General features: G+C 42.0%; 1 protein-coding gene across 9 annotated transcripts in view; it reads left to right on the top strand.

Moving 5' to 3' along the window:
- Positions 1-21,689, top strand: part of SYNE2 (spectrin repeat containing nuclear envelope protein 2) — a 1,823,309-nt gene that overhangs the window by 136,321 nt on the left and 1,665,299 nt on the right. For all 9 annotated transcript variants that reach the window (XM_069207355.1, XM_069207357.1, XM_069207362.1 and 6 more), the window contains exons 8-9: positions 15,185-15,381; positions 19,611-19,711. In XM_069207355.1, the coding sequence (XP_069063456.1) occupies positions 15,185-15,381; positions 19,611-19,711 (298 nt within the window). The remainder of the gene's footprint in view (positions 1-15,184; positions 15,382-19,610; positions 19,712-21,689) is intronic.

Below are 21,689 nucleotides of genomic sequence, written 5' to 3'. Positions count from 1 at the left end.
TAGAGGTTGATAGGTCCTACAAGCTCATACATCAACCCAACCACTCAACTTACAAAGTCCGTACAGGATCAGCCAGCAGACAAGTTGCACCAATCTTCTATGTTGAGACCTCAGAAAGCAGTAGTGATAATATCTTTAAAAAACTTTATTGGTATTAATGATGAAATGCATCTACATGAGTCAAGAAATACAAGCTGCTATAGTAAGCACATTTTGGTACTAAAGAACCATGGTCAGAAGCAAGGCTGCTGAAGAACTATTTAATGAGTATTTACGTATTAGCTTTAAATGTATTCGAGAAATCTATCTATTTTTTCCAAAAACATTAGCTTAAGAGTTGTTGAAATACAGTCATTTTGCCATCAAATCAAACTTTTTATTAGGGTTAAATAAACTCAGTTCCCACAAACAAGCACTTATCTTTTTAGTGAAAATATACTATTTTTGTCCCACAATTTTACCTTTTAAATTGTTGGTAAAATCTGGTTAATCACCAAATGTCAGGTCGTTTTCATCAAGTGCATATATACTTCTGACATACACGAAGACAGATTCTGAGATTTATGCTCTTTTATTATCAAGTACAGCATTGATTTCCACCAGAATCGTCAAGCGTACCTGGAATATGTAATGATTAGGGGTGGGCAGACCTCTCAGTTTCATGCTGCTGAATTCCGCAAAGTTACATAAAAACTCTGCGAGACTATGCCAAGTTCTGCCACAGGGGAAAATATGTACACAGCGTGCAGCAGTGAAAACCAGCATAAATGGCACCATGTGGTGTGCAAGAGCGCACGGCCATTCAAGTTGATTTTGCTGACACTGGAGTAGAAAATCTACTTGAGCGGCAGCAAATCTACTTGAGAAGCCCCACATTGACCGCGAAAGCTCGAATACCAACCGCCCGCGACCTCCCACGTTAGAATATTGAGATGAGGGACCCCAAATCTCTCGGATGCTTGCATTTCTGGATCCTCGCAGGGAAAAATTCTGCAATGTGGCAATTTGCAGAATTTTACCGGAACTCCATGTAAAAAATGTACATGGATTTGCCAAATTCCACCAATTCCGTGGGTGGAATGAAACATTTTGCCCACCCTTAGTATTGATATGGCTCCAGTTTGCTGGGGCCAACATTATGTCAACAGCAATGGCAACAGTAAACCTAGGATAGAAACAGTTTGCATGTCTGTGCCACCAAAAGGACAGTGACGTGGAATAATGGTATGAATGGTGCTCACTATATATCAAGGGTGTGTATCATGTAGGGATAGCCACAATTATGTGAGGAATACTTACAATTTGTTAAAGATATTTGCTCAATTATTCCAGGGCCACCACGTTTACAGGGATTACCAGAAGTGTGCCAAGGGATGGGTCTGCTACAGTAGGGAATAACCACAGGTATATCAGAGATGTAAACCACAATGACAAGGCCACCATAATGTTCCATGGAAGGCTACCATTATGTCAAGCATTCCAATAGTAAGTAAATGTTGGGCAGCATGATTCTACAGCCACCATTATGCCATAGATAGCCATATTTAGGTCAAGGACTCACATATTATTTCATGTTAGGTTATGATCACTGTTATTCCCATGATAGGCCTAGTTATCCAGGGAATGCCCATAGTATGCTGAGGATGCACTATTGTACCACCATAATACCATGGAAAGTGAAAATTATATTATGAATGAACGCATTTTGTCAATGATAGCGAGTTTTGAGACAGGGCTCTCATTATGCCACTGATGGCCAAGAGAATGTTAAGAATATCCATGTTTTGTAAAATCTAGAAACCATTATTCCAGTGTCACCAACGTGAGGTGGCTATCTTAGTGATGCTTTGGTTCCTGGTTTAGGCTCAAGTGGACTGTGCCTTTAGAGATGCATGTGTGTGGTATTTGTGTAGTGTATGTATCTCACCAAAAGCAGTGGAGCAGAGTACATAGTCAAAGGCAGGGGGACAGTAAACAGGTGGTTTGCGAGGTTGCTGGTTTGTGGATTTATTTGCACCATGATGTAGTGTAATTCAAAGAGTTGGAACTGTGTTAGCAATACTAGGTGAACAGCTCCATAATCAGGGGTAGGTCTTGTTAGTAAGTGGGGCAGAGAGTGGCTTATTCTCTGGAGAACCTGGGGTTTGAGCCCACACACATTGGTGCAGTGCAGGAGCTCTTTAAGCATTGACATCCTGCTAGAATGCAAGTGTACCTCTTGCTAGACTACTGCACAAAATAGCAGTGTTACGCAATCCCCAAGTACAGCTTGTTGATGCTTTTACCAACATCATGTCATAAAAGTTGATCATGATTCTCTACCCAATTCATCACCAGATAAGGTTTAATGGTTACTGGGAACGTGGCACCGTGTAGAGTGAGGGAGATGAGGTCACAAACATTGAAACAAATGCATCATTAACATATGCAGAAGCTGTGCTTGTAGGTCACTCATCACTCAGTGCACCTCACCCATGATGTGACAGGGAACTTTGGAAATGATACTAATGACATCATGGATGACATTGCATAATAATTTAGGATTAATGCTACTAATGTCACTATAGGTATAATGATCTTTCTTTGGTTGGGCATGTGTTATTATTTATTGATGTTGTGTTAGTAAGTCCTGCCGTTTATTGATTTGTTTGGCCATGAGCATTGCATTTAAACTGTTGGTTAAGCTTTGCATCGTATGCGCACAAACTATGATATGCTCAGCTAACCACAACTGCCCAATTTCAGAGTTTTTTCAGTTTGGTTTAATAGTCATAACTCTATTTTAACATGTTTATGTCATATGAGCAAGAAAAACATAACAACATTAAGAATGCTTTTTTAAGTGAATTTTGTTTTGATTATATGCTTCACATCCCTCTGTATGGGTCAAACCTGCTTCCATAGCCTAGAGGCATGTGCAGCAGGGCTTGACCAGAGTCAGGACAGAGTATCTCTGAAAGATTTGAGTTCAATATTCTGAGTGCACTTCCAGAGAAGGATCAAGGGATTTTTTTGTTTGTTTCTGGATCAAGGTGGTGCAAAAAAGTAACGATTCACTGCTATGAAGAGAATGGATAACCCCAGGGTGACTTTTTGAGCCAGTCATTTCCAAGTACCACAATGCTTTGTGTGTAACGTGGGCAACTTTTACTATGCATTTAACCTAATTCGGGAGCCAGTCGAGAATGATGAGAACTGGAACAGAGTTAGTGAAGTATCTCACTCCTCAGATCAGTGTTGCTGCAGTATTGAGCATTACCTTTACTGGTGCTTGATGTATTAGGTTTTTGTCTGAGTAGCACATCACGATAGTTGAGTAAAGCTGGCTAGTAATTGCTGCTGCCAGTCAGTTGATCACTCGGATCCTACAGTCTTTAGAGGATCTGTTTTTTCCCCATTGCGAAAAGGGAAAATGCTCCCTTTTTTCAAGTCTAATTTGCTCAGAGGAATCGAGAATCCAGATCTGCAAACGATCTGGAAATTAACAGGCCAGAAAGCAAAAACGTTAAACCTTTGAGGCCCACCTAACACCTTTTTGAAACTCAAGCTTTGCAAAACAATACTGAACTGATTTACATTAACCAAGCAAAGATACTTGTATGACTAAAGATGTAGATTGGTGCAGTTCCAATCAAAGGTCATTGCTGCATTGGAGCACAAAGCTTTCTATTTTTTGTTAACATGGGAATTGCCCTTTGTTGATCCCCTCTTTTCGCCCATTGGCAGATCTGCTCAAAACTTGATACTGAAATGTAGTCACTCAAGCCATTTAGTTTGAAAATTTCTGCAAATATGTCAACAGTGCAAAAGTTATAAGCAAACCAAAAATACCTTTTTTAGTAGCAACTTAGACCTAACAATAACTGCACAGTTTTGCTGTCACTGACTGTATAATAATATAATGTATTATTTAGATTTGTTCCAAGGGTGAAACTGCTGTGTATTATTTTGTACACTTATTTTTGCTTTATTCGCTTGTAAGTCTAAGGTAAATATGTTTTGTGTATTGTGGTTATCTCAGATTGTATCCCATGGCTTTATGGCTTTGCTCCTACAGTGTCATTCTTATTCAGATTGATATCTGTGCCCACTGTGATTCAAGCAAAAATTGCATTAGGGCGAGTCAAAGTAGCAATTATAAATATGGAACTTTGAGAGTATTTTCTGAAACAGCAGCGTCGATTCTGGCTGAGCTATTCATACTCTTTCATAGTGAAGCCCTGATAAGGTCTATTTGACAATGGGCATTATTTAGATCAGGAAGCATGCCCAGCACGTGGTGTGCTCCGGTGTACAAGCCATTTCCTTTAATCAGGTTTGGGGAAGCGGGGCTGCTGAATGGATGCATTGTGTTTGTGTTTGATGAAAGATGCCCTTTGATTCTGTTTTTATTTTTGGTCAGCCGTTTGACTCACTGCCCACTTAATTCAATAAAACCTCTAAACGTGTAATAGGTTTGTCTGGAAATTTCATTTTTAAAGTGAGTACCGTTTTTAAAACGAATATTTGTAGCAAGTATGCAGCAGAAGTAATACTATACACGTGAGTAGGTAAGGGAGTAAAAAAAGTAAGGAAACATGTATGCTTCAATTACGAGATGGACTGTACTCCAGCGTTTTTACTGAATGCTAAAATTTAAAGACATTTTGCTTTTTTTAGTGCAGTAAAATTATCGCTCTTCGAGCAACTACGAGTAAAATTCCGTGGAACGGGCATTAAAAAGTGAGGCCGATATCTCTGTTCACAAAATCACACGGAATTCCCCATTTCATGCAGTTTTGTCTTATACATTCTCTCCAGGTGGTAAACGTATGCAAGGCATCTGCGGGTATGGGGGGGGGGGGGGGGGGACAGGTAGGTAGGGAGCAAGGAAGAGAAGGGTAATTTTTTAGGATTATATGTTTGGCCTTCTAACAGAAAAAGTGGCATGAAACATGGCTGCTGCTGCAACAAAAGTCCCATGTGATTTTTCTGGCCCGAAAAATTGAGGCAGATTCTCACATCACTGGTAAATCTGGTTGTGGGAAACCTAACCACTAATAATCAGGGGGTACAAAATTGACCCATGTAAGAGTTCATTTGTTTCCGTCTGACGTGTAATCAGGCCTGTAGGGTGTTCTCTTGCTCTAATGCAGGTAATTATTTCGTAGGTTTCCCAATATTTTCGGTAGTGCTACTAATACTCAATATGAAGCTTCCTAGCTTACTGCAGTAAATTTGTTGTTGGTATGTCCTCCTGTCCTCTTTTTGGGAACCTTGGTTATTTTTTCGATTTCGTTTTATTATTCTGTGGCCAAGATAATGAATGGGCAATGCCACAAATGTTCTTTGTTTGTATGACTTTTACCAGAGGGTAGCAAAACACTCTTCAGAATTACTCAGGGGAATGACTGTGAGTATTTTGCCTGTCTCTTGCTTCATTCTGAGGTTGAACTGGCCTTTAGGTGAAACGGGAAGTGGCCGAAGGACTGAACTGGTATGTCAGTGTGTGGGCTAGTTCTTGGCTGTTTGTGGGCTGTTGTGTAGTCTGGTGAGCATGTTGTTTACTGCTGATTTCCCTGATATTATCCCAAACGTTGCCTGCAACAAGCACAAATTCAGTCTCTCATACGTTACAAAGCACCTTACAGTGTGTATTTCTAAGATCAAAACTCTGCTTTTCAGAATGTGGCCGCTTTTTATGGGCGAGCACAAAGTGCTCCGTCCATTCTGTAATCTCTCTTTGGGTTTGAAACCACCCCCATGCCACGTCAGTCACTTACATTGGTTTGTGGGCTTGCCTTTTAAAATCTGCTTGCTTTCATTTGTGAAAGGCATGCATACGCCATGCCTCTTCAGGTGTTTAGCCCACCTACACAGCACCGGTAAAGTACCAAAAACATACGAGGCTCGATGTATTCAGCCTGGAGTCCGAACTACTTTATCTGTTTATTTTCCACGCAGCGCACTTTACATAGCGCGATCGCTCTGCGTTTTTTTTTTGCTTTACAACGCTAATAGCTCTAACTCGAACAAATGCATAGCTCTAACTCGAACAAATGCGAGACCCGTTGCATTGAAAATGCTTGTTTAGCTATCTAATTCACTGATGGGTTTCACTTTTATTTTGCTGCATCGGTCTTTCACCTGTGGCAGTCACATTCTGCTTCAACCATACCATTTATTAAGACTGTTTGGTGTCATGCTCGTATGTTTCTATACATAGTAGGAGAGCTAGTCACTTCCCCTCAATACACTCACCTTCAAATTAACAAATATGCATGTGTCACTTTACAGGTGCAAATCACTAAGAACTGGCAGGTAGGGTGTGCTCTCCTATTGTGTCAACACCACTACAGCTCAACGAGGCACCAAAGCCCCCCCCATAAAAACACGCCTGCAAAAGCTTAGACATTGTAAACCACTAACTTTGTATTTAATCCTAAATGTTTATGATCTCCATTCGTACTATAAAAGACATAGGCGAACGCTAAACAGATAAAGTAAAAACGCTTGGTCACTGACCATGTGATTGGATATTTGAAACCCAATCATTGAAAAAAAGAAGGAGTGAAACACCTATTGGCTGAAGGAAAATCAATGCTGCTTCTTATGTGCAAATCCGTTTGAAGTGAATAGCAACACTTACATGCATATGTCAGGTAATCTTTATTAAGTGACTAATACGTCTGTCCTAACCCCATTATAGCTAACAAATAAACGTCACTGCTCCTTCATTGGCACACGCATTTAAAAAGAGCGATTTGAGCGGGAGTATGTGAGAGAAACAAAAAAGAACCTGTGTCATAAAGTAGTTATATGTTTCTCTTTTGCATATAAGGCTTCATAAATGCGTGCTATGGAATGCGCTAATCCTGTACATATGGTTGCAATGAGTTGTTTTTGGAAACTTTGTCAAGTTAAAGGGAAAAAGATTCCTAGGCAGCGCTAAACAAAGTTAATGACTCAAACTGTAATTCAGTCCTACATGAGTCTTTTTTCATGTTGGTTCGTCCGGCTACCTTGCTACGGCCAGACCTACATTCGCAATTCAAACTTCTTCAACCCAAATGTCTTAGACAGCTAGGATGGAGAGCAGGCACAGGCCTCCGTTGCCCTTCAAAGTGCATAGCCAGGCCGCTCCAGCCAACCCATATGCTTCACTCATGCTGCTTGCATGAGAGCAGCATTCTGATTGGATAAGGGGGTTGGCTGCGGGTCCTCGTGCTTGGACTGGAGTCTTGAGCCAGGAACATCAAGGACGTGCTCCAGGACATCAAAAACGTGCAATGTAAGATAAGATATTTTTATTTGTTAAATTGATCATTCTGACCCTCCGATTCAATATGTCGCCCACCGCCACTGATTTTGGGACTCCATCAAATTGGAAAACATCTTAAGCAGATACTTTCTTCAGCTGATTGGGAGCCCTGCCCATTCTCCTGATTTATTAGGGACATAGAAAACTTACTAGACTCCACAAAGTGTTGACTACCTTGTGGAACCGATGCTGTAGTATGACACTGGGTACATGGTCCTAGTCTCTGCTGCTCAGCCCGTTCATTAAGGGTGACCATGTGCCAGATTGGGCCGCATGCCTGATTAGAAATAAAAACGTGCTATCCCATTCTTAGGTGATAAGTCTAGGGCTATGTTACACAGGTGCTCCAGGGCACAGTGGACATTTGTATCTGCTTTTTGCCGCACCACACTCTGCTTTGCTTTGACCCTTGCACATCCCCTTTCCTCAATACCCACTGCACTGGTGCATATTTCACAACAATGACTCCAGGGTGATCACTCATTCTAATTAATTATCTACATCAAGTTTTTAAATAATGTAAAAAAAAAATCGATTTACTGCTAAAGTTCTTTTAAAGTTTGTTCTTTGAAGAAAGTGAATAGGTAATAACTGTTAATTTCCACGGTATTTCCCACTCCTAGGCCTAACATTTTTCACGTTCTGAATTAATGGCAAAACGCTGAAAAATGGAATAGATTATGGCAAGTAGACTTCTGTCATACTAAATATGGCTCTTTATCTAGCCGGCAAAGCAATTACATACTGAATTATTCATCGATTATACATATGAATAGTAGTCTGAGTATTTATGTATCTTCTACAATGCTAAGTGAATTACATACTTTGTCAGTCACTCCCATGCTTGTTTTCAGAAAAGTCCCTCGGTGGGACAGGTCTCGGGGGCATGATGGTATTTGTGAAAATAAAGGAGGGGGTGTGCAAGGCCCCCCTCTCAGGGCTCTTTTTAGCTTCAGGGACCACCACCTCCCTGGGACTTTAAAAAGAAATGGGAAGGGGCCTGCGCGGACCCCCTCCTTTGTGCTCATTGATCCCTGGGGTCCAACCACCTCCCCGGGGCTTTATTTATTAAAGGATAGGGATTGCGCGGACCCCCCCTCCTGGGGCTTTGATATGCCCTGAGAACCACTGCCTCCTCGGGGCTAATTAATCACTAATGATCAGGTCAGACACCCCGGCCCCAGGACCACAACCTAGCCATGGCCAAATACGTATAAAAAATGTGAGGGTGCCGCATGGCCATTTAAGCCATTAATGGCCCTGGGGTCCACCACCCTCCCCTGGGCCGGCTCCTGCTATCACCCAAGGTGCCCACCTTGGGAGATAGCAGTTTGCTTTCGCTTCGAGGGAGCTGTGACAGCTTCTGCCAAATGAAAGCAAACACTAATTTAGCTCCCAGCAAGCGGGAGCATAAAAACTGCTCCTGCTTGCTGGGAGTGGAGTTTTTATCTGTGTCCCTGCCCGCTGTCAAAACAGATGAAAGATTGCTCCTGCATGCAGGCAACTGCATATTTAGTAGCCCTCTTCGTGTGAGAGCAATGTTGGCTTATGCAGGAGGCAGGGAGCCGGCTGGGACCGCAAGGGCCCTAAGGCCCCCCCCAGAAGTCTACATCAGTGTCTTTCCGCCCTTTCCCCAGGGTGATGGACAAATTACTAAAAGGTCCCTCGAGTGCATGGCCAAAGCAAAGTGTGTTTTCTCTGCAATTCCACCTCAAAAAGCTATCCGTAATCTTTGATGGAGGTGTTTGCATACTTGCTCTTTCGAGCGCAATATCTTATATAGTGATATTATGAGCATGTAAAATAGCCTAGAAGCCTCGGCCCATATTCATTAGTGGTATGCAGAATCTTCCCACCCTTTTCCCAGGGAGATGGACAACCTACTAAAGGGACACCTGCGTGCGTTTCCCGCCAATTTTGGAGATGCGTTCTTGATACACAGGAATATGATCACAACTCCACCAAACAAAGTAACACTTCTGTAAAGTACAAATCATCCTACCGTCTTGTGCGTGGCCAAGGCAAAGCATGTTTGCTTTCTCTGCAGTTCCACCTTGAAAGGTTATCTGTAATCCTTGATGGATGTGTTTGCATCCTTGCTCTTTCAAGTGCAATATCTTATGTATTCATACTGTGAGCATATAAAATTACCTAGAAGTCCAGCCCCTTTGGCCCCGCCCAACATACATTAGTGTGTGCAAAGATTTCTGCTGTTTTCAAAGGTGATGTACCACTTATTGAAAGCTCCAACTCTCCCCTTGAACCTCTATACCGAATGTTATCATATTCTTGTGTATGGCCAAAGCAAAACAAGTGTGTTTTCTCTGCAGTTCCACCTTGAAAAGTTATCTGTGGCATGGGTGCTTACAGGGGTAGGCTGCAGGGCCTAGCCATAGGCATGGTGGTTGGGTTCTTAGAGGGGTAGGCCGCAGAGCCTAGCCGTAGGCCATGCCCTGGGGCAAACACCCGCCGACCATGTTTGGCGTGGGCTTGGTGGTTATAGGGGGAAGGCTGCAGGCCCTGCAGCCAATCCCCGCCACCCACGGCCAAAGGCTGCACATAGCACATGGTTGGGTGGTTATAAGGGGTTGGCTGTAGGCCCTGTGGCCTTTGGCTGTGCGCAGCAGTGGTTGGTTAAACGCAAGTATTTTACATTTCTTAACGTTTAAAAAAACATAACAAATCACTGAAAAAAACAAAGGAAGATTATAGTTAGGAAATAGAATTAAAAAGCATAGAAATTCACCTAAACATCAAAGGTTACAGGGACGTTATAGTTAGGCTCACATTGCAAACGTACAAAATCAGAGAAATTCAGCAGTTATAGTTAGATTTATTTCAAGTAACTATAACTTGTGCCCTAAGGTAACTTTAACTTATGTCCTCTCCTAGCACTGCTTATTACCTCATATATTACATCAGTCATGACATCTTTGATGGCATCATTGAAATTATCACTGCAACATTTGGAATAAAATTATTGATGAGGAAACTGCATGGCGAGGGCGCCCTGTCTACTAAGATGTAGCGTTGTTCTGATGTTGCCCTGCACTAGCACACTTATGGCTGCAATGCCCCATCGTAGACACCCTTGCACCATAATGCAAGGGTGTCTGTGATGTGATAAGTATAGTATATGTACAGGTAGGTATCTCTTCCTATACAAAAACTATACTTTAAAGTATTCACCTCTTTGTATGTGCTATAAATTGCAGAACACATGTAAAGAGAGGAAAACAAGAAGAAATTAAAACATTTCTCCTTGTTACATCTGCCTCAGGAAGACAACGGATTTTGGACCCTATCTGTAATCCTTTGTAGAGAGGGATTTGGATCAAAACTCATGCACCACCTATGGAATCCACCCTTAAAGCAAAGTAATGCAAGGCAGCATATTGCTCTGCTTTATGTTGCTATGGGCTCCAGTCCAATGCTTATCTCGATTTGTCACCAGTAGACCTTGGGTCGGGTTTGTATTAAAAAGGTAGCACAAAACCACCCAAAGTCTTGGTAAATCTAGACCATGGTATTTCATGCCTAATCAAGGAGATTTGGGAATTCTCTGCATGGGCTTTGTAGGAAACATATCCTCTTCATACACATTCACTCGTTCAAGGAAGTTTCTTTAATTTAAGCTTAAAGGTTATGTGTATGTTATAGACAATTTGTGATATTTATTTCTAATTCTAACATAAGGACTAAAGCTGAAATAATTTGTATTAATTCTACGAGATAAATGATAGCATCCACCAGCATAATCTCTGAAAGCTGTTCCTGTAAACCAGGCGTTTTCAATGAGTAGCTCATGAGCTACAAGTAGCTCTCCAGCTACCTGTGAGTAGTTCATATGTGTACAGCTCAACCTAAAATACAAAAGCTTTTGCATGGTTGAATGGTTGAAATTATTATATGTGTAACAAAATTAAAATGCGTATATTTGAGCCGAAAATGTGTGTATTTTCAGAATTTAAAAGCTGATGTTTGGAGAAACGGTTGAATTTTTAAAATGTATTCAAAGCTAATATTTGCGATGGAGAGATTTATTACTCATATTATTACCTTTTTGCCAGCGGGTTTTTAGTCCTGGCTGCTTTTATTACCCTTGTATATGCTTTACAAGTTGACATTTTCTTTCCTACTTTACTTCTGGCAACCCTGCCTAACACACTGATGTGATCACTGCGGATAATCTTGGATTGAGTGGTCACTATAACATCACTAGTATTAGAAGTTCGGAGTGATTTTCACTGAAGAAAGGTAGCTCTTATTACAGAATACGTTGGAGACCCCTGCCTAAAAGCATTCCATAAGCGAACTCTGATAATATTAGCACGGTTATCCTATGAGTGCGGAGGCATGCTGTATAACCCTCAGGGATTTCTGCTACTGCCTTTCAAGTTACTCAGGGAAAGGGCGTGTTCTCCTGCTTTGGATATCAGGTTCATGCCTAACTGTGCCGCACCTTTCCTAGGTTGTGATAAATGTTACATGCAGGGTTTTGTTTAAAGCTGCGCCTGGGAATTACTCACACTGATTCAGGAATAAACTTGTTGCAATTACCCTGGCTGTTGCATAAATGAACAAAGCCTTTATTCTGTTTCTTTGTGATCAAACTTCCCTGTTTACCGCACTGAAAAGTCGGTGGGTTTGGTGGCGTCTTAGTTACCAAGCTTGTAAACAAGAAACATTTATTGACCTGGTGACTTAATGTGCTCTGTGTATTGCATGATGTTTCCAGACTGGGAAGGTGGCGAGGCAGCCAGAGGTGTACTTTCCTACAAGGAAATCTGGATCTTTCCTGGAGACACACCTGCACAGCATGTAAAGCTATTGCAAGTCAGTAACACGCCAGCCTTCATGGGACTGACTATCCCAGCCCAATCAGCCTTTGAGTAGCACAGCCCTGTTGTATCTTTTTGGCTAAGCCTGCTTCTTCTCTGCAGTGAGTGTCACCATGAAGGGAAAAAGCTTTCCGCTTATTTTAAATGCAGTGTTGTTCCTGTAGTAAAACTCTCCTGCCTGCCAATCAACCACAGTGCCCACAATGTGGTCAGCACCACACATCTTGCTGCCATGCACAAAACAAAAGGTTAAGGGACTTGTAGGGCAAAGTCCTACTAAAAACCCATAATGATGCTTGCAGACCATGGTCTGTGATGACAACTTTTCAAGATTGAACCTGCACAAGTTAAGCACGTATGGAAACCGGAGTGGATATCCCCACTCCATGTGACAGAGCAGTACTATCTTCAGCACTGCACTAACTTGTGTAAACTTCCCTTTGTGCTTATGTTATGTGCTCTCCGGCTCAGACCCTTCAACTCATGGAGTTTGCACAATAGTGCATGCACTGCAGACCGTGCAGTTTAGTTAGTCAAAGAGTTAGGCTGTGTACTGAGTTTTGTATTAACTGAAGTTTAGACAAGGTGTATTTGAGAATACCTAAGTAAAAGCAGTTGCCGTCATCAAGGTGTCCCAAATTAAATGACTGATTTGTGGCAGCTTTTCCCTACTCTTGTTTAGACACTTTTCCTACTGTTGAACTGTATGGAATTGGAATAGTAAATCTCACCTCTCCAAGATACAGCACAAACTGGAGTGGGAAAAGTACATTTTAAAACCACAAAATAAAATGATGGACCGAGTGTTGAAACTTTTCAAACACTCACCCCTAGTCACAGATCTGGCTTTAATCCATTGTTATTTTGCTCGCTATGTCTCCCCAGTTTGGACCTAGCCATTTGCAAATCAGTCTTGATCCTGCAACCCATGGGGACATTCCAGCCTGAGGAGATCGAAAGGAATGGATGATGCCTTGTCCCCTTTCTCCAGAATTATGTTCAGGTCATCAACAGTAGCCAGAAGAATAGATTCAGTCCAGTGGGCCGAAATGAGGCCCACCTAAGCACGATTTGGAAGCAATCTGAATTTCAGGAACTGCTATCTCTTAGAACTGGTCATGCTTTACTTGATTTTAGGAGAAGTAGGCAAGAGTGAGACAGGTCAATAATTAGCCCAGATGATGATGTATCGTATTCTTTCAGGAAAGGAACCACAATTGGCTATTTCTTGAAAAAGTGACAGTTGCTGGTATCTGTGAGAACTCATAAGAGTTCTGTCCGGGCTGGGGTCCAAAAGAGTTTTAAAGAAGTTGAGGATGGCAATCGTGAAGGTGTTTGTGATGTGAGAGAATATGCTAAGTGCAGAAGGATCAGGGACAAAAGCTGAAGTTCTGTAGTTACAGTCACAGGAGCTACCACAGTGGAACAAAATGGGTTAATTGAAGAATGTGTTTTCGGAATTTTAGAAAGTCCAGTGTTATCCGTATTATTAAAGAGACGGACAAACTCCCAGAGCAACGTGTTACAATTTACATCCCTATAACTCAAATGATTAAACATAAATAGTCCTAGGGCCTCATTGTCAGTTTGACGGTTATGAGAAACTCGTGGTGGTGGTCGAACTGCAGTGGCTTTGACGATCTGACCTCCAAATTGCAACTTTGGCAGTTGGACACCCTCCCCCCTTGCTTATGTCAACTGTTTTACTTTTCATTTTCAATTTATGTGGCAAGAAAAGTCCAGTTAGGACTTTACAACGCTAATAGCTCTAACTGGAACAAGTGCGAGACCCACTGCATTGCAAATGCTTGTTATGCATATGATAACTATGAACACATGTATTAACCACCATTTAATACATGGAATCCTGACTTTCCTATATAAAATCCTATCTTTAATTATCTTATTACATTACAGGTGTGCTTTCACTAGTCACCCATAATGAGAAAATGGTGTAGCTGCTCATTAGTAATACATTACTAGGGCTGCCATACTGTCTACTACCAGCCAGAAGATAGTGTGAAGGGCAGGCAAAGGAGCAGAACTATAACTGCAATTTGAAATTGTGAAAACGGGAAAGAAAATCAGCTCTTCTGATATGGTTTCTAAAATTAATAGTCATTAGTAGAAGGGAGCTATTTTTGGACTAGTTTTTTACATATCAAATCAGAATCCTATCCATGTTACCTCATAATATGAACTGTAGATATTTTTGAAAGTGACTTAAATTTAACTTCGTATCATCTGATTTTGAAACAAATTACTATTTGTTCGTGGGATATTTAATTTCTCCCAACATTTATTTTACATATTTGCAGTTATAGTCATTCAAATGAAGGAGCAAAAGACCAGGGATGTAGGCATTTACCTGGATTGGTAATGGCATGCCCATGTATTATGAGGAAACAAATATCCTCTGTCATACGTTAAAAGGATATTGAAAGGCATCTCAAAGTTCCATGATCTTACAAAGGTACTCTGCTTTCAGCCCTGTTCTTCTTTAAAGTCATAGGTCATCCTTATATTGTATCATTGAGGGTCGCTTATCTCAGTGGCGTAGTAGCCTTTGATGTCTGTACAAAACTGGAAGCAGGACGTTTAGTAACTCTGGGAAGGAAGCTTTATATCTCCAGACCTTTTCATATATAATGAGACATTACTGATTTTATGTATAATGTTATTGGTCATGTCATATTGCATGTACTTATGATATTACATTGCCATTTGTGAGGTCATATTTGAAATCATCATCAGTGCATATTGGAGATCTGGGTGCACAGCTAACCACAGCTGGTGCCTTCCCATATTTTTATCTTTTAGATCATATCCATAAAGTTAATGACTCTAAATGGTTAATTATAATGCACAGTGTTGTATGTAACCTGGTTGTCTACGTTTCCTTTAAAGTGCCATGATGCATAGTACCTTGAACACTCATGTGGTATTGCTGGATTACAATCCTAACATGAACATTATTCTGAAAATAATTGAAAGTTGGAAAGCCTATGTGATCGCAGCATCTCCTTTGAATATCATTGTGCAGGGACAGCTCTATCAGTGTGTCAGATTTTACATCGAGCTGGAAGAGTGGACGTGCCTTCCTAGCGATCATCCATGCACTCAGACCAGATCTGATAGATCTGGATATAATTAAATCCAGGTCTAACCAAGAAAATCTCCAGGAAGCCTTCAGGATTGCAGAGACTGAACTGAAAATACCTAGACTTCTTGAACCTGAGGGTAAGGCATGTGCTTATCTAAACCTTTACTGTTGCAGAAAATTGTGATTTCATCAAAACATAATTTAGGTTTTAAAGGATTATTTTTAAGAGACATACATTTTGTGCGAACAAGAGTTTAGAACTTTTGCAACAACCTATTTCTTAAATCATGGCCTAAATGTGATCAGTTTGATTAATCCTTTCGAAATTGTCTTTATCATACATATGGTGAAGAATTGCTCAAACATTTGAAATTTCATGAAAATGTAAGAATAGAGAAGAGATATGGGTATAAAAGTTCACATACCAGAGCTATAGGCGTGGTGGAGGAGAACAATAAGAAACCAAGAGGATGATGTTGGCGTGAAAATCCCTCAGATGTTGTTAGAGGATGTTGCATTGAATATTTAAAAAATACCACTTACTCTACCTGCAGCAAAAGGACAAACTGAACATTGCCGGGTCGACAATTGTAGGGTACAAAGGGGTCAATCAGATATAAAAAAAGGAGAAAGCATTTTAAAAAGACATAAACTAAGGCACTAATAACCTTAAGCAAAGTGTGGCATGTGAAAGAAGAGTAGAACCTGCGCAACTAACGCATACTTTGGTACTAAAACTAAGTGAGAAAGATAAAAAAAAACATTTCGACACAAAGAATGACTCAGACCTCTTTATTTGAAAATCGCAATTGTTTATTTGCCCTTAAAAATGTGACAACACAATTATTCCTCTATGTGATATCTCTCTTCGTTATCAATAAAACGTTTTGCCATTGATACTTAAGGGCTGGGTTTGCACCTTTCAATCAGATATTGCAAATACACCACTTATGTAAGCACATTCATAGGGTCACTTTCGTTGATTCTGCTCAAACTAATACCACAGCACCAGACTTTAAACATTTTCTGTGGGATTATCCTCAGTTGAGTCTATACTGGGCCGAGGTTGCACACAAACTCTCTGCTGTCATGAACATTCATGGCATAAACATCTGGAAAATGGGGGCTTTGGATCTACAAATTCTCTAAAAACGTAGAATTGCTTCCCACTTCTTGCACCTAGCTCTGCTAGTAGTGAAACACACCATTGCCATGCAGTGCAATAACCCAGTACTCCCACCCAGCATGAAACTGCGGTGAGCCTTGGTCCAATGGACAGGTGCTGAGGCTGTGGCCATTCAGTGAACAAGTGAGGGGCCTTCGCTACCACCCAATAGCCTCTGAGTGGGACAGGTTTATGCTGAAGTTGTCAGATCCTCACGACTTGTCCTCCTCCTCCTGAGCTCTTCCCCTAGGTTCCCTTCCCTCGTTCCTCCCTTGCTCCACACCAAAAGGCCCATGTTGCAAGGGTTTATCTTGTGTGCCTGCACATACATGCCCTCACTTAGCTATGGGAAGATTCAACTACAGCCATTCTAGAGGGCTTTGAGAGCCATCCAATGTAGCCCTGTGCTGGAGCCCTATTTCTCCCTTCCCTGATTGCGTGGAATCTCCACACCCCTCAGTCTTACCATGGGGCCCCGTGGACCACCTTTGTCCCCCGAGTACCTTATGTCCATGCTCCCTGTCCGACCTGCCAGGGTATGTTTCTCATCCAGCCGCCTGCCACTGGCCATATTTGCCACAGTTCAACTTCTTCATGCACAGGTCACCATTCTGTGTTGCATCCGCTGATATCGTTTGTGATTTTTCTTTTGAAAGTTTTGAATTCCATGGTCTTACCTGACCCTCTCGAGCTTATGAGATGCGTCCAGTCCAGATGTGAACTGGTTATTGTCTTGCTGTGGGTTTGGTCTGAATGAATTTGATTGATATTGATTGTCATAACCTGGTCCTTTGTGCATTTAAAAAAATCAATAAAAAATGAAAAAAATAAAAACTATAAAATGTATTTAAGTTTTTCTGCTTTCTTTAACATAATTTTCAGTCTTGCTCTATTCATTCATGCCAAATGATGATTATTCAGGAGAATAATAACCACAACTTTTACTTCTGGTCCTCCACATTTCCAACCTTTCAAAAAGAAGAAAACCAAAATGTCTTTATAAAATTGTTTAAAAATTCAAACCAGAGAATCTGTCATTTATGGCTATTCCATCTGGCTCAATCCTAAAGCATCCCTTGTGCATATCTTGTCGAACGTATTTTAGGTAGTTGCTGTCGTTCTCATGTTCCAATACAATCAAACATGCATCTGTCATACTGTACAGAGAGAGGTGGCTTTTGGTCATCCTCCTTCAGCCCTTAGTTGTTGGCATTTTACAACTTGCCATCGGTTGAGTGGGCTATTCTTAAACACTAGAAGGTGGAGAACGTGATGTTCATGTCCTCCGCTTTGCCTCTGGAAAATGCAGGATGTGAAGATCATTTCCTCCATAGTCCCAGAGAAAATCATTCTGGCACTCTAACCAATATGTTTTTCTCATTGAGGGAAGCGCTTTACTCACGTCCTGAAACAATTTTATTTTTCAATCACTGTGAAGTGCAGCGCTATAATGGTGATGTGGGTATCTGTGTAATTTGGGCCCGGGCTCGGTCACCACACAGGGAAACCTACCAAATGCAGACATTTCTAAATCCTAAGCACCCACGGGAGTCAGTGGTGTTGTAACTTGCATAGGTCCTATTAATTATGTTTTCTTACCCACAATTCTATGCAGACCTTAAACTTTGGCTAAAATCAAGCATTTTCCTCACATTTCTGTGAGGTAAATGATCCAGAAGCTGGTGATTCCACAAAATTCTTACCGGTTAGTGGTCCAAACTACATCTGTTACAAACTGTCCTCCTTGAAAACTGTGACCATATGAAGTCAAAGTGATCTTCAGATGGTCCCTGTTAAGGCAGGTCCTGGTTGGTTGAATAGGCTTGAGTATCCAGAGGAGGACAGTATTCATCTTTCAAGGGTATGTTTTTTTCCAATGGTGAAATTAGTAGGGTGCTTTGCTTTGAGGACAGCTGTTAAAAGAATATCATCTTAACTTGTTGAAATTGAAGCATACTTCTCTGCCTATTTTTGCAATTCTGTATTTGCCTAAAAATCTTTTCCAATGGTGCTATGACCCTTACTTTGTCCTTTACAACAAAACTCACGAAGAAGCAATTGTGTGCCTTTTAGCTCAGGTTTAGTCCTCATCTCCCTTTGTATAGAAAAGGGCATTATGCATCTTGCTTTCATCAAATAAAGCACTTGAAGATTATGACAGGGTTTGCAGAGATCCAACCTTCAGAATACAAAAGAGGTGTTCATGTTTTCAACATTAGTTGAAAATAACTTGTTCTTGGAGTCACCTGATCTGTGTTGTGACTTTACAGTAATATAAGACACATTGATATCCACCACAATCACTTGCAGTCCATCCTTAGATTTCTTCTAAGTTAGAGTAAACAGAAGAAAGTAATAGACCACCTCCACTGCCAACAGATCATAGTAAATATTGAAGACCTGCATAAAGAAAGTCTGGAAATCGGAGAAAGACACTAAAAATGGTATTTTGTTTAAAGCAGTCAAACCTCACTTCCTAAAGTCATACCAACCATCCATTTAGGGAATGCAGGCACACACTGTCTCAACTGACCATGATCCTCACCATACTGCACACCATCAGAGAGTGCATGTCTCACCGAGGACATCATGGAGTGATCCATCAGTCTCTTGGAGAGGCATTATGTCCCTCTTGAGGCAACCCACTGGACTCCCACGTACACAGGGGCTCGGTTGTGCAGACGCACATCCATGCAGAGGAGTCCTGGCTAAGATGCCTGACCGTTTGCCAGGGCAGAAGTGTATTGTAAGTGGTTGAAGCCTCTGTAATGCAGGGTTCACAATTTGTGATGCACATCTAGGTCCAAGTTCTTTGTATGTGTGTTAAGTGGGATGACGAAGCCCCCAGAGCTGGCTGTCAAGGTGATTCACAGCATGTTTTCTTTAATTACTTTTGTGAATAGTATTACTATAATGCAGTTGGGCACCTCCTGTCCAGTACTTCTCTAATAATCTCTAATAAACTGCTGATGGAAAGTCAAGAAAATAAGAAATACATGTAAACATACAGAAAAGATTTTGTGGCATAACTTTTTCAATTATCCATTTAGGATTATCTAACATCAATGAGTGTTTTCACTCCCTTGTGAAAATAATAATGTTGCACTGGGAATGAGTGATGCTACCACTTAAAGCGCCATGTTCCTACCCCGGCTGTCACTCATAATCTCTTTGACTCTCTTGGTGTGATTCCTTATACAGATGTGAATGTGGAAAACCCAGATGAAAAATCGATCATGACGTATGTGGCACAGTTCCTGCAGTATTCCAAAGATACATCTTCACCTGAAAGAGACTTGCAGGTATTTCTTTGTTAGTTGCATTTATTACTTTCAAATATAAAATGAGGCTAGGATAAATAAAGTAAAATAATTCGCAAGAAGCTGCGACAGTATGAACTCATAAAGTAAGCTTTGGAAATAAAAGTTATAGTTGCATTTATCCGCCAATAAATACTTTCTATGTTTTATGGTCTCTAAGAAAAAAGTGATGACGGTTTTCCACAAAATGTATCAGGAGATCAAGAGCTATAGCTTCTATTTTCCAACGTTTTGTTAGTCTCTATTGTTACAGCTGATTAAGATTTTAAGACTTGACCTGTGAAATACACCTTTTTTAAAAATAAAAACACTCACGTTGAAAAAAATATGTTAGCTGCATTAAGCAATTACATTAAAAACATAAAGAGAAACATTTTTGTTTTTACGTCAGAGACGTATAGGCCCATATTTATCGAGGTTTTGCGTGGTGCTATGCAGGACACTTAGGCCCTCATTCTGACCTTGGCGGTCTTTTCGCAAGACCGCCGAGTTACCGCCGCGGTGAAGACCGCCGACCGCGGCGGTGTGCCGCTGCGCGTATTCCGACCGCTGGGAGCGTTCCGCCGGAATACCGCCAGCAGCCACACTGGCGGTCGGCGGGAAAGTGGAGACTGGTCAACCTCCACCGCCACGCCAGCAGAACACCGCCCCCAGAATTACGACCCACATTTCTGTGTGGCGGTCTTCTGTTGGCGGTCTTCTGTTGGCGGTCACGTCCCTATGGCTCCCGTCGCCTCCCGGAGGACCAACGCACAAGGTAAGTTGATCGTCCGTGAGGGGAGGGGGTGGGGGGGTGTTGTGTGATGTGTGCGTGCATGGGGGTGTGCGTGTGAGTGTGTAGAGGGGTGCTGTTGTGTCTATGGGTAATGTGTGCTGTTCGGCAGGTGCGCATGTCGGCATGTATGTGTGCGGGTATGTGTCCCCGTTGTGTATGTGTGTGTAGGGGGTGTGTATATGTGCATGTTGGGGGTGTGTGCATGTCGGGGTACATGTATGTACATGTCGGGGTGGGGGTGGGGAGGGGGTTCGTACCACCTCTGGGGGGTGGCAGGGGGGTGGAGGGTGTGGGGGGAGGACTCGGGTGGGTAGTGGGGGGTGGGGGAGACCCCTATCAGTGCCAGGGAAGGAATTCCCTGGCCCCGATAGTGCTTACCGCCATGGTTCGCACGGCGGTTCCCGCCCGCAAGAAACCGCGGCGGTAGGCAGGGTCATAATACCCTTGGCGGTCTTGGGACGACCGCGGGGCCGGAGTGCGCAAACTCCAGCCCCGCGGTCATGACCGCCGCGGCGGTCGGAGCGGAGAAGTAGCGGTCGGTCGCGGCGGGGACCGCCGCGGTCAGAATGCCATTTTTAATACCGCCGGTCTGTTCGCGGTCCGACCGCCGTCTCTCCGCCGACCGCCAGGGTCAGAATGAGGGCCTTAGGGCCATATGTACGAAGAGGAAAGTGCCTCTGAGGGTTATTTTTGTGGTACCCCTTCCTGCTCAAAGAATCCTGCCTACAACACAGAACCTGTGTTGATGCTAGTCCATGGCCCTGATCACCATGGAACACCTATCTATACCTGTGTAATGTGGGGGGCTGGCATACACAATTATAATTTGCAATGGCCAAACTATAGCCTATGTCATTAGCAATGGAGTTCCAATCTTTGAAGCATTAAGTATGAAATTCTTTAAACATGGTTCTGGCATATGAACTTTTTGACTGAGTGTTAAATTGTATTGTAAGCAATATGGGCTTTCAATTGCTTGAATTTTCTAATAAATGTAATTGAGAATGTGTCCTATTAGCAGGCAAATGCTCAGATTTTGTGCAGCTTGTTTGGCCACGGCTTACAGTGGAACAAAGCAGGTTGGTGCACCATCCCCATCGGTCTTTCTGGTAGCCTCTGATGACGACAAACATGAATGAGCAACACATGATTTGGGAATAAAAAGGTGCATTTAGCTGCGCCTCA

This window comes from Pleurodeles waltl, chromosome 9 (assembly GCF_031143425.1).
Source record: "Pleurodeles waltl isolate 20211129_DDA chromosome 9, aPleWal1.hap1.20221129, whole genome shotgun sequence".
Classification (NCBI taxonomy): domain Eukaryota; kingdom Metazoa; phylum Chordata; class Amphibia; order Caudata; family Salamandridae; genus Pleurodeles; species Pleurodeles waltl.
Note: the sequence above shows the minus strand (reverse complement) of the source record. Positions and strands in the feature narration are given on the sequence as shown.